Here is a 13,367-nt window from a genome sequence, read left to right on the forward strand (position 1 = left end):
TGTTCTTGTCACAATCAAAAAAAACCTAAACATTACACAACCAAAAACTTGAAGTTTTGGTGGACAAAATACTGGGAGCTTTGGACACCCACCTCCATGCTGCAGGTTTGAGAACTAAGTCTCTGGAAGGGTGAGTCCAATGCGGTGGACCTTCTTAGATTCCACTTTGCTAAAATGGCATTCCTGTTTGAGTAGGAAGTTGTCTGTCTATTCCTGGGAGTCTGACAGCTCAACACCTTTCAGTTGCTGTCATCTCTGTTACATGTTTTATTATCTCAGCCTAAAATGCACTCTTGTGTTTTTTACTGGTGATACTGGCAGCCCACTCTCCAAACCTATGCCAATCAACTTGTTCTTTCCGGCTTTGATGGAACAACCCTCTCCAATGTGAGACTCGAGCTCTGAAGAATTTCACACCTTATTTTAAATTATTTGGAAGTTGGCAAAGATAAAACTGTTCAATTAAAAGGAAACATTCCCTGGAATTAGCACTCCTCACGGGCCACTGGGGAAATGTCATTCTTTTCTCTACTATGTATGGATGTGGTGCATGAGCAAAATGGGGCTTTCCCAGACAAGAGCTCTGTTTTCTCCTCCTGCCCCAGCTTGCAGTCTATCTGTTGCCCATAGTAGTAGCTGAGTGAGCAAGGCTCTGGAGACTGTGTTTGGGCAAAAGGGAAAGCCCATCTTTTCTGGGAAGGAGATTCTCTTCGTGCTGTGTAGAGTGTGGCTAGGGGGCATTTGGGAATGTATCCTAGCCCCTGGATTTTTGTTTTCAAAAGCATCCCTATGTTAAGAGGTGAAGTGCGAGAACGGTACAAATAGTCAGAAAACGGGACTCATTTTGAACATCCAGAGTAACTTAGGATATCCTTGCCAAGGACAATAATGCAGGAGAGCTTGCCATCAGAAGGGTCAATGGAGCTGGTTCCGCCAATGGAGAGAACAGTGTATGTTTCCTGTCCCATGAGAGAGGCCAGGGAGGTGGACACAGCAGCAAGCCAAGGACCAGAGCTAGATTCTGCAGTTAACTACAAGTCTATTGTGGTCAGTGAGAGACACAGGACACTATGTGCTAGCCACTGTCTAAGGCTCAGAACCAGGACTTACAGGCCTCCAGCTCCCAGTCTGTGCTACAAGCTCATAGACATATGCCACAGAGCACACTGATGAACCAGCATGTGTGGGTGACCTGTACGCAGGTGGGTACAACTTTTAGCAAAAGGCTTTAACTGTGCTCCCTTCTACCATAAAGGCTTTTCCCTGACGTCAGCCATAGCCCTGAGTGGTTCAGTTTACAGCACATGCAGCCTGTGATGATCCACCTCCCAGAAACAGGGTTGGGTCACATGGAGGGTCTTTTAGATCAGCCTGAACACTTAGCAGTCAGGTATGCCAAGCCCATGACAGCACCTCTCTGCCTTCTGTTGTGATCAGGAGCAGTACCAGCCCCAGCCCCTGTCTCAGGTGGCTGTGTGAGTCAGAAAGAGAAGATGGGTCGTTTTCTGGTCTGCAGCAGGTTGGTGTGACCCCTGACTCCTCCTTTGCTGTTCTAACTCTGCAAGATGCCAAATGCTCAGGCAGAGTCGCAATACGTCATTGCAATAAAAAAGAAAACAGACCTCACACTTCCATCCTATGGTAATGTCATCCTTTAGTTGCCAGTAAGGCTAACAATGAAGCAAATAATAGGTGACCACTGATGTTCCTGAGGTCACTTGTGTAGTTCTAGGGGTCCCCAGCCAGGTATCCTCTTTGCTGGAAACTACCCTATTTCATTCTCAAGGCAGTGCCATTGACAAGTTGATTTGCAGGGTGTCTCCTCAGTGGCGACCTGCTGCAGCCTGAAGAAAAAAGTTCTCTGCTGTGATGGACAAGGACTACTGTGCTCTGGGGAGGACTTGGCCAAGATGCTGCTTCTGAGGTTAGTGGCCATGACATCCCCAGCAGGGTAGTCACATCCCTACAGACCAGCAGGGAGGCACCTCTCAGGAGTCTGACTTTCTACTTCCCTATCATTTCTAGAAGGTAGAAGAAGGGTAATAAAGGCTACGTCCATCTTTCCTTACTACCAACAACGTGGTGATTTGAGACTCTTCCTTGTTGGATTTCACTGGGAGTGTGCCAGGTCACTGTACTCCAAATGATATAATTGGCTGCTTTCTGCCACTCACATCCTGTGTCACATGGTCCCTTTATCTTCAAGAGCAGTCAGGGATTCAGACCTCAGTCTGCCTGTTTGTGTGGCTTAGGGGATAAGCACAGCACAGGCAGAGGAGAGAGCCGTGAGGACCCTCGAATGTCCACAAGAGCATTCTCCTGCTTTAACGGGCTCTGTTCTCTATTCAGATTGTTAGTTGCCTAAGTCCTCATCATCAGTGTCCCCCTGCAACAGTTTCCAGCAAGTCAGTGATGGAAGTCCTGTGTTCTTGGGAGCCGGAGACTCGGAAGTCAAGACTCTTTCCAGCCTCCAGCTCCCAGCACAAGGAGCTACCTGTGGGAAGGGGAAGCTGGTGGCGGTGGGTCAGGATAGCATTGTGTAAGAACAGCAGGTGGTGATTCATGAAACAGACTGGCTTTTGGCTTACAGGTTCTGTGATAAGGGGACAATGTAATTTACCTGTAATTCTGTAACTAGATTAGTTGTGCTCCAGTAGCCAACCTCAGCATCCAGGGTGCTGATCCCAGTTTCTAGGCAGCCAGCCTCCATCTCTAAAGTGATGTCTCTAGTCTCTAGGGAGAATGATTTCAGTCTGCAGGGGTTTGCTAGCTCTGCATTCAGTGTCTAAACCAGTGTTTTGCAGTGCCCGTCTCACAAGTGGCCAGTGATTCTTATACTGCAGGCTGGGAGCCCACTGAGAGCACAGGGCCCTTCTTCAGGGTCCTCACCCCTGTTCCCTGAAAGCTACCCAGATAGTCTGCTCACACGTACCCTTGCATCCCACCTGGTACCCTCTCTATTCCTGGACTCTCTAGCCTGCCCTGAAATCTGATATCTGCTTCATTTCCTTAGCTTCTCGGACCCTCCTCAGGACATTTCTCATACCTGCAACCTTTCTGCATCCCGGTACCATCCTGAGAGTTCCAGTTCTCTCACTCAGCATCCTCCTGGGGCCATCTTGGTGACACAGCCTGAAAATGCTGGGCACTTTGCCATCTGCTGCTTCCCAGAAACAGATGCTCAGACACCTCCAGCTCTGGGAATTCGTGTTCACGTGGCTTCCGGAACAGCTCTTTGTCTGCTGCTGGACTTTGGGGACAATTGTGGAGCTCAGATGAGATTGTGTACAGTGGCAGGTGCAACTACTATGACTGGCTACTACCAGTACAGGAAAGGTATGGTGCAGTGAGTCCTTCTCCGAAAGGTTGGGAAGGAGTTGCCAATCCCAGGACACCGGCAATGTTCATATGCTAGCAGGAAGAAGCCCCAGTCCACCCTCTGGAGCCTTGAACCAACCTGGTGGCTCCTGTATGATAGAAGCCCACATTTTGGACTGTGACCAAGTCTTTGTATATTTCAGTGATTTAATGTTTCCCTCACAATTGTGGGGTAGGAGAATGAGGCTGGGAGACAATTCCTGGGGTCATGCACTCAGTACAGGGCCTCCTTTGTACACATGGTGACATCCTAAATCACTGAACACCCCTTACATTCCTCTTTAAGAACCCACATGTGATGGGGCACCCTGTTTATTTTTATCAAAATAATGACAGTGACCAATGTCTGTATAGACATCTTGGTGTGAGTTGGGTACTGCTAAAGCCTTAGAAATGGGTACAGGATGTGAGAGGAAAACTTAACTTTCTTGAATAATAGAAGATTTTACTTTTATTTTTTTAAAAATGATATTTTTTGAACATGGTTTACCACACAAGCCTACACAGTCAACAAGAGGAGCAGAGAAAGTCCAGTTCTCACTAGCTCACAGGCAATCGTATCTGTCACTCCACACCACTGTGTGTGGCTAGGCCAGCATCAGGGCTATCCTCCTTTCTGTAGATGGAAGTGCACTATTCACAGTCTCCAGCTCTTTGCCCACTGTATTACACATCTCCATCTTAGAGCAACTACACAGTCCAGATGGAAAAGACTGCCGTGCCCTTCAGGATGACTGTCTTTACATTGACTTTACAGGCCAGATCTGTTTAACTGGATTTTATTGGTGGATATTGAGATGGTTTCTGATATTGTGAGTAACCTTGCAGTGAGTAATTGTGTTTACACACCAATTCACAGCAAAGAGGGTGTTTGGCCTCAAATGCTATGTCCAGCAGCAATTTGCTAGTTATTGCCAACTTGCTCTCAATTAGCGCTGTCTGGTTGATGGCCTGTGAGTGGTGCAGCTGTCAGTCTGAGAGATGGAAACAGTCTCTTCCTGAAGCTCTGTGTCTAATCTATATCCAAAATTAAAGTAACTTTTAAAACCCATATTTAGCCAAGAACACTTTTGGGGTTCTACACAACATAGGGTTTTGTGAACATCTTTCATTACTGAGAAAATTAGTCTTTTTATTATGAGGGTGATAGGTTGCAAGGATTCATTTCTTACTGTGTTTCAGTTTTGCTTTCAATGGTTTCCTGTGAAAATGTTGTTTATTTATTTTGTTATCTATTTATGGAGGCGTTAGAGCCTGAACCTAGCTTCATGCATGCTAGGCAGGTGGTCTACCACGGAGCCTACGCCCTAGTTTCTGAGAATCATATTCTAGTTAAAACCGTGTTCCTAACTCCAACTTTATAAAGCAATTCTTTCATGTTGCCTAGCATTTTTATGGTTGTATTTTGCACACTTAAGTAGGTAACATATTTGAATAGATATTCTGGTGTCAAGCCTGTTTCCTTTCCTGAGTTCAGAATGTCTGCTCATGTGGCTCAAATAATCCTTTTTTCCCCCAGAAGGATCTGGAAAACCTCCCTCCATCCCTCCCTCCCTCCCCCTCCCCTCCTCCTTTACTTGCTGGGTTCCTGTTGCTCTCAGGGCACCTTCAAGCTTTCTGTTTCCTTTTCCCTGCCCCAGCTGTGTTTGTGTGAGCCACAGTTCTGACACTTCCTCAGCCCTCACGCTGTGACCAGCACTCCTGCTGCCTCAACTTTTCTGGGATTATTTCAGTCATATTACCTTGATGATTTTTCCACATGAAATTAAGACCCATACTGACTAATATGAAGATAATTTATTGGCAATTCTGAGCACATTGTTTTATTTTTGGCTTCAATTTTCCATCTTAGAAAATGTCTCTGGTCATTTCATAAACATTTACTGTTCATGTGCAGAGTGAATTGTGATGACCTTCAGGGGCAAAGAAGACAGAATAGGGGAGCTTGGAAGTGACACAGCACAAGAGCTGTTGACGATCACCAGGTGGAGCCACTTCTGCCTGAGTCATTTAGAAAGGGTCATGGCAGGTGTGCATTGGCCACATGGAGCCAAGAAGCCTACATAATGGGCACTTGTGACTGAGAGAGGCTGGGAATTCTATGTGAATGATGAATGAGGTCTGGGAGTGACAGAGCTGGGAATGGGTGACTGGGACTAGCTAAGGACATTATCCTGTGTCACACCAGGGTCACTTAATATTTTAAAGATGGGTGCAGGAGAGATGGCCCAGTGGTTAAGAGCACTGACTGCTTTTACAGAGGTCCTAAGTTCAATTCCCAGCAACCACATGGTGACTCACAACCATCTGCAATGGGGTCTGATGCCCTCTTCTGGTGTGTCTGAAGACAGCAATGGAGTACTCGTATACATAAAATAAGTAAATACATCTTTAAAAAAAGTATTTTAAAGACAATGTGTACCAGGATTAGATGTACTATTTAAGAACAGTGGGTAGCAGGTTGAGGTCAGAGACTTGCTAGAGGCCTCTCTAGTCCAGCAGAGCAGCGCCAGTCGTCTGTAGCAGTGTTACCAGAGGGTGTGAAGTTCCCGAAGAACCAAAGACAAAATAGAATGCAGTTGTGAGTCTAACCCATAGATTTTAGGCGGTTCTTTGGCTAGCCTCAAAGGTTTCATTATGGATCTTTAGGCAGCTGCCAATCAGCTAGGATACTTGTTTCTTGGAGATTCCTGCCTCCATGGGACAACTGAGTTTTGAGTCTTTTTCTGCAAAGTAGGCCCAGCTGCTTCCCATAACAGGGGCCAGCCTAAAGACAAGGAAGAAGAAAAAAAAGTTGGAGGGACTATGCAATTGATCTTGAGACTGGCACCAGTCCCAAAAAGGAAGAATAGGTTTTACCATTTAATGAACAATTTAAAGTCATAATGACATAAAAACTTAGAGAAACAGTCAGGGTTAGGGGCCATATTTTTAGTGTATCATAATCCTTTGATAAATACCATTGGATGTTTATTCAAGCCAGGATATATATCAAATACACACATGAATTAACCTAGCTGTTCTGAGATTACCAATATATATTACATATATACATATATATATACATATATACATACACACATATTTAATAATTTCTGATGCATAGATAGGCTATATCATTTTCAAGGTCTGGTGGAAAACATGAACACTGGGTGTTAAAAATTATTAAGAATTTCCAGACAGGAGAACATTAAGCTACACCAAGGCATGCTGAATGTGGGACTCTGTGAGTTGTGTGCCATGAAATGCCCCTGTTGTTGCAAGGAATTTTTTTTTTTAATCTCACTTACAGTATCAGTTCACAGACTAGTCATCCTCTTATAACTGCCCTGAAGGTGTTAACTCCTATGTCTGTTTAAAAAAAACAAACAAACTATCATATGTCCATTTTGTCTTTTTACTTCCAGAAGGAGTCTATAAGCTCAAGGCTGTTGTCCATCGCTTTCATGGAGCTGAGGACCTGGGGCCCTACTATATGGATATTAGCCATGGGAATGTGTCTGTATTCATGAATTCCAGCTCTATCCGTGATTGTGAAACTCTTTCCTTTGCTGATTCCCTCCCACAGCAGAAAGGTAAGACCTATGCTTGGAAACTGAGCATTCTGATCTCTGTTGCACACATAGCCAGACTCCTCTTTAGTTGCCCAAGTTTCAGCCACCCTATTCAACACACCACCATCACTCATTTTTACCTCACGCAGAAAACATTTACTGTGGAATATTGTGGGTCTCTGAAGATGAGGTGGAATCCCACATAGATCTGACCTTAGAAAATTTGTAATTCAGTAAAGATATCTGGATATACATCTAAAAATAAGGGAAAGGACTTATAGGTTCTGAAGAGGGGCATTTCCCTGGGACTGGGAGGTTTCCTACAGAGGCCACTATGTGTCACCATGGGACAGGTACTACTTGAGGAAGGAGTTGATACATATGGTGAGCTGTGAGGAGTGGTTATGGGGCCATTCTGGCAGGTGGCGCAACCATAGCCAAAGGTATGTAATGCTGGGTGATCACAGTGTATCAGTAGCTCTCTTAAGTTGTACCTCCTCACCCTCGCCCCACAACTAACTGCAGCAACCCCTTTCCCTCCTGCCAACTTGGGCGAGGGGATCGAAAACTCACAGTCCAGAGGAGTCAGAAGAGGGGCTGTGATTAAGGGTTCCGAAGGAAACAGTTGGGACACGTATAAAATGTTATAAACAGAGCCTGGGCAAACCAGAGCAACCCCAAAGTATTCAGCTCTGGAAGATGAGAAATGCAGGCTTGCTTTCTCCAGAAACAAGACAAAAGAAACACAGCAGGAGATGTATCTCAAATACTTACTCTTGAGAGTCTGCTCTATTTATACGTCACATGAACCGTATTTCCCTACAGTCTCCCAGTAGGGAAACTCCCCACCTAGGCATTACATAGTACAGAAGAGGATTGTTAAGCCTGCTAAGCAGTGGATGGTAATTAGCTAGCTGACCATTCATATTGACTTGTCTTGTAAAACCTTTGCGTGAAGTGGATAAGCACAGGCCGTGTGGGTCTGTGGGGTTTGTGCTAAGATTTAGAACTGGATGGTCTGAGTCTTCATCTTATACCAAAGACCAATCACTGGACATCCTCATACAATCCATTTTCTTTCCTCACATGTTGTGACACTAGATTTTGGTCAAGGTTAAGTTTTAGTTATTGCTAATGAGAACACCTCACTCTTATTCTACTCATGGGGCATGTTTTAAAATAATCTGTATTGAGACTATTTTATTTATGCTATAAATAAACATTTTCTCTCTATGAAGAGAAAATTCATAGAGGAAAAACACAGCAGTAATAATTTAAAAGCCCACATCCACTTCTTTTCTGAAACCACAGTTTCTCCTGCCTGCACTCCTCCCAGCCCCATCCACCCCTCCTCCATTTCCCTTCAAAATAAGCAGGCCTTCCAGGGATAGCCACTGAACATGACATAATAAGATACAATAAGACTAGGCACAAACCCTCATAGCAAGGGTAGTTAAGGCAACCCAGGAGAAAAAGGATCCCAAGAGCAGACAATGAAGGAGTCAGAGATACCCCCTCCCACTGTTAGGAGTTCCACAAAAACACCAAGCTAACAATCATAACATATATGCAGAGAGCACCTAGCACAGACCCATGCAAGCTTCCTGATCGCCACTTTAGTCTGTGAGCCCCTGTGAGCTTAGTTGATGGATGTAGGCTGTATTCTCCTGGTGTCCTTGACCCCTCTGGCTCCTACAGTTCTTCTTTCCCCTCTTCCATGAGGTTTCCTGAGCTCTGGGAGAGAAACCTGATAAAGGTCTCCAATTTATAAAAGCCTATCTCCTTTTTAATATTCAAAATGAGTTGATTCAAACCTTCTTAGACATCATAATTCTAATCGAATAGACAATTGACATTCAATTTTTGATATTTGCCTTCTAACACACACATGTTTATGTGCACACACATGTACATACAATAGTGTGTTACATTTTAGAGGATTTAGATGAATAAGGCTTATTGTTGGACCCCATTAGGAATCTATATGATGTGGAAATTGTTTAATATACTCACATAGGGAAAATATGTTTAACATAAAGCCAGCTAGCAAAGGAACTAACAATTGGAAAAGAAGTAATGAAGTATGTAGAGAATTCTCAGAACAGAAAGAAATTATTTAAAGAAAAATTTGAAGAGAGAAATCTTGTGCCATAATTCTTGCTTGCCAGTTACACTGTTTGAGTGTATGATCTAGATTTCAGAATTCAAAGAGATAAAAGTTGACAATGAAGAATATCGTGTGTGTGTGTGTGTGTGTGTGTGTACTTAAGGCAAGTGGATTAAAATTTCTCCCATGTCTTCTCTTGTTTCAGGCACAGTCGTGGTGCATTGCTTTTCATCCGTTCCTTCATACAATGTGTCCTTTATTTCTCAGACCCCAGTGGGCAGCAGCCAGGCTTGGCGTGGTGTGACTGTCGGGTATAAGATGCAATGTGCGTCTCTGTTTTAATTCTAGATGTAGTTCTCCCTCAGTGGTTGATTGCTGAGGCCTCTGCTGTCACCTCAACCTGAGACCCAGCCCTTCAGTACTCCTGTGCACCTGCAGTGTGTTCTGGGACTGTCCTAGAAACCATAGGTTCTGAGGCTCCCACTAGAGTGTGGGAGATGGCAGACTCTCATAAAGTCATCTATTGCCCCATCTGACCCCCACCTTCATCCTATGCTTTCTCAGCATAGTTCCCAAAGGAGCTGGCCATGTTGCCTTGTGAGCCATCACTGATGACCTTTGGACTCGAGCTGTACCTTCTGCTTGGGCCCTGCAGATTCCCCTTCCCCCTGACCCCAGCTTTGCCCTACACTCACCTCCACAGGCTCATTCATTCTCACTGTCATGCCTTGGTTATGTGGTAGTGGTGGTGGTAGTGGGGAGCTCTGAGTGGCTTTCAACCCTCTGTGCTGATGGACCACTGCCTTTATCTCTTTGTCACAGCTGTGTCTGTCTACACCAATGGAACTGTGTTTGCCACAGACACAAACATCACATTTGTGGCTGTTACTGGGGAAACTATACCCCTGGAGTTTGCATGGTATTTTGGAGAAAACCCACCAGTGACGACAACTTCCAGAAGCATTAGAAGAAGGCTGAGCGTCCCTCAGTGGTCTGTCAATATGGTCTTCAGCGTTAATGCAGCCAACACTCAGGATAGATTACTCTGGCACTATCACAATAAGTTTAATGGTGTTTACATTATGCCCAGCCCCTACGCACTTTTGTGAATTGAGCTTAGCCATAAGGTGTAAAAGAAGAGGGGCTCACTTCCCCACAGTTTGCACTAAGTGTCAGGGTGATCCTAGGTTCAAATTTTACCTCAGCCCTCAGTTTAACCCAGAATATGCTTCCTATAAGAAGGGCTCACTTCATTTAGAGATGTGAACTAAATAATGAGAAAAGGAATTTAAGATGAATTCCCTCCACTTCAGATTTGATACCTCCTAGTTAGATAATACCCACAGCTCAAGCGCCTAGCAATAACTGTCTGCTTAAGTGATGTGGAGATCTCCCACCCTTGTGCTCTTATCTTGCCATGTACCCCATCCTCAGGTACCATGTGAAGGTCAAGGCCACCAGCAGGATTGGCAGTGTGGTGTCTGAGCCCCACCTCATCAGAGTACAGAAGAGAATCATGGCCAATCAGCTCGTGTCCACTGCCTCAGCCCTGATAAATTCCAATGTGTCCTTTGAGTGCAGGCTAAACTTTGGCACTGATGTAGCCTACCTTTGGAACTTTGGAGATGACACCATTGAGTTGGGCAGCAGCTCCTCCAGCCATACCTACAGCAGGTGAGCAATGAGGGGCAGGTGACAGCCTATTGCAGGTGTACACATGGCTGACTTCTGAAGGATCGGTACTTAAAACCCCACAGTCAATCTTGCCTTGACAGGAAAGAAGGCAGACCAGGCTAGGGCTCTGGGGGGGAGCCTGAAGGTCCAGGGAAAGGTGGCAAATAGAGGCCTTCAGTTAAGGGATTCTGTCAGCAAAGAGGGTATGGGATGCAGAATGCACGACCCCCCCCCCCCCCATGCATGGCTTTATAGACTTCAGAACCATACTTGCATATTTGCATATGATTAGAAAGGAAACCACCAGCAGGAGATTCCCAGAGGAAAAGTGGGGAGGGAAAACCAGCATAGACTCAAAAGAAGTGTGTAGGGTGTCAGAAGCAGAGGCTCGAAGTGGTAGGAGGGTATGCTTGGGAGAGGGAGAGGAGGGAAACAGGTGGGTAGATGAAACTGTAAGGCTCTGAAATCACACTATAATGGGTCTCTGTGTTGAAGGTACATTTAATTCTCTTTACCTGGAGCAAGGCATTATGAAGATAGTTGTGTGTCATTTAACAACCAGAGGTTCTCTTGACATAGTGCTATTTGTTGGTTCAGTTAGTGTACAAATTTCCCTTAGATGCCATGGACCAGTTACTAACATGGTACCTGATGCAGTCAAGAGAGGATGTAAATATTAGATAGGTAAAGACACTTCCAGCTAATGTTGTTTTATAGGATACATTTCTTTGTGTAAGTGGGTGTACATTCTCTGAAAAATATAGTTCATAAATATGTAAGCCAACAGCATAGCCATTTTTATCATCATCCATGAACTGCCCATCATTGCTTGTTCTGGCAGCATGGGAGTTGAGTTCACTGCGGTATCACCACAACACAAAAGAAATGACTTTCTGTTTATATTATAACAGCTGTTGTGGTAATTTGAATATGCTTGGCCCAGGAAGAGGGATTCTTTGGAGGTATGTCCTTGTTGGAGTAGGTGTGTCCTTGTTGGAGGAAGTGTGTCACTCTGTGGGTGGGCTTTATGAGACCCTCCTAGCTGCCTGGAGGCCAGTCTGCTCCAGGCTTCCTTTGTATGAAGATGTAGAACTCTCAGCTCCACCAGTGCCACACCTGCCTAGATGCTGCCATGTTCTCGACTTGATGATAATGGACTGGACCTCTAAAACCTCTAGAGCCAGGCTTCCACACTTCAAATCACCCTCAGCAGCAGAGTCTTCCATATTCCCACTTGGATGGCCCATTAAGCCCCACTTAAAGCAATCCACTGCTTTCCAAATCCAAAGTCCCCAAATCCATATTCTTCCAAACAAAAGCATGGTCAAGCCTATCATAGCAATACCCCAGTCCCTGGTAACAATTTTTGTCTTAGTTAGGGTTTCACTGTTGTGAACAGACACCATGACCAAGGCAACTCTTATAAGGGACAATTGGGGCTGGCTTACAGGTTCAGAGGCTCAGTCCATTATCATCAAGGTGGGAGCATGGCAGCATCTAGGCAGACATAGTGCTGGAGGAGCTGAGAGTTCTACATCTTCATACAAAGGAAGCCTGGAGCAGACAGGCTTCTAGGCAGCTAAGAGGAAGGTCTCTCAAAACTCACCCACAGAGTGATACACTTTCTCCAACAAGGCTACACCTACTCTAACAAGGCCACACCTCCAAATAGTGCCACTCCCTGGGCCAAGAATATTCAAACCACCACAGCTATGATATATCACTAAGCAATGTAAAACATTCTACCTCATTTTAATCCTAGAACCCCTTGCCATGTTATATGCAATATTTCATTGATCATGGCATCATTATCTAGAACCTAGCTAGATCAGAATGGTAAGTTATATCTGATTATGTTTGTCCAAAATCATTGTCTCTGGAAGGTTTTATTCAATGCAAAACCACATGTGCAAATGATACTCAAGGTTGAGAATGTGGAAACTGCAGAGAATTAGGCCAGTTGCTCCAACCTGAGTCTCTGGCTAGGGGAGTCCTAGGTCTTAAGTGGATCAAGTCCTTCCAATGAGTGTCCAGTCTTCATAGCTGACAGAGATAAGCATGGCGAAAGCCAAGCCTCAGACTAGCATGGAGCTGGTGCCGAGGAATATTCAAGTGTGCAGAAGAGGTACTGTTCTGTTGCCACAGTATTTTATCTGACAAAATACCACAATCAAAAGCAGCTTCAGGAACAGTATACTTGGGTGAGGGGTCCTGAGGTTATAAAGAGGGATTGAGGGTCAATGGACAGCAACCCTGATCTCTCCATTTCTCTGCTTTCCACCCTTCCAGGAAGGGAGAGTTCACAGTTGAAGTTCTGGCCTTCAATAACGTCAGCTCTGCCACCCTAAGAAAACAGCTTTTCATTGTTCAGGAGCCTTGCCAACCACCCCCAGTGAAGAACATGGGGCCTGCAAAGGTGCAGGTAGGGCTGGGCTTAAGGAATCATTCCTGTCTGCCTCACTCTAGGCTGCTTCCAAGTTGTTGAGCTCACTGGGGAAAGAAGGAGGCTTTGTTAAGTTTGTTCTGCTGCACTCAACACAAAAGAGTCCCTGTGAGGGCTTTGGAGCTGGTCCCTGAGCAGGGAAAGCCTGAACTGGGAGGGAAGCCTGGCTTCTGGTGGGTGAATAAGTCTTTTATTTGCTTATGTGACTCTT

The 13,367-nt window shown here is 45.0% G+C and overlaps 1 protein-coding gene across 4 annotated transcripts in view; it reads left to right on the forward strand.

Moving 5' to 3' along the window:
- The window catches only part of Pkd1l1 (polycystin 1 like 1, transient receptor potential channel interacting), a 126,512-nt gene that overhangs the window by 11,927 nt on the left and 101,218 nt on the right, over positions 1-13,367 (forward strand). For all 4 annotated transcript variants that reach the window (XM_076938139.1, XM_076938140.1, XM_076938138.1 and 1 more), the window contains exons 6-13: positions 1,438-1,519; positions 1,815-1,924; positions 3,014-3,336; positions 6,786-6,953; positions 9,245-9,364; positions 9,862-10,030; positions 10,474-10,713; positions 13,003-13,135. In XM_076938139.1, the coding sequence (XP_076794254.1) occupies positions 1,438-1,519; positions 1,815-1,924; positions 3,014-3,336; positions 6,786-6,953; positions 9,245-9,364; positions 9,862-10,030; positions 10,474-10,713; positions 13,003-13,135 (1,345 nt within the window). The remainder of the gene's footprint in view (positions 1-1,437; positions 1,520-1,814; positions 1,925-3,013; positions 3,337-6,785; positions 6,954-9,244; positions 9,365-9,861; positions 10,031-10,473; positions 10,714-13,002; positions 13,136-13,367) is intronic.

The sequence above is a fragment of the Arvicanthis niloticus genome, chromosome 7 (genome assembly GCF_011762505.2).
Source record: "Arvicanthis niloticus isolate mArvNil1 chromosome 7, mArvNil1.pat.X, whole genome shotgun sequence".
Lineage (NCBI taxonomy): Eukaryota > Metazoa > Chordata > Mammalia > Rodentia > Muridae > Arvicanthis > Arvicanthis niloticus.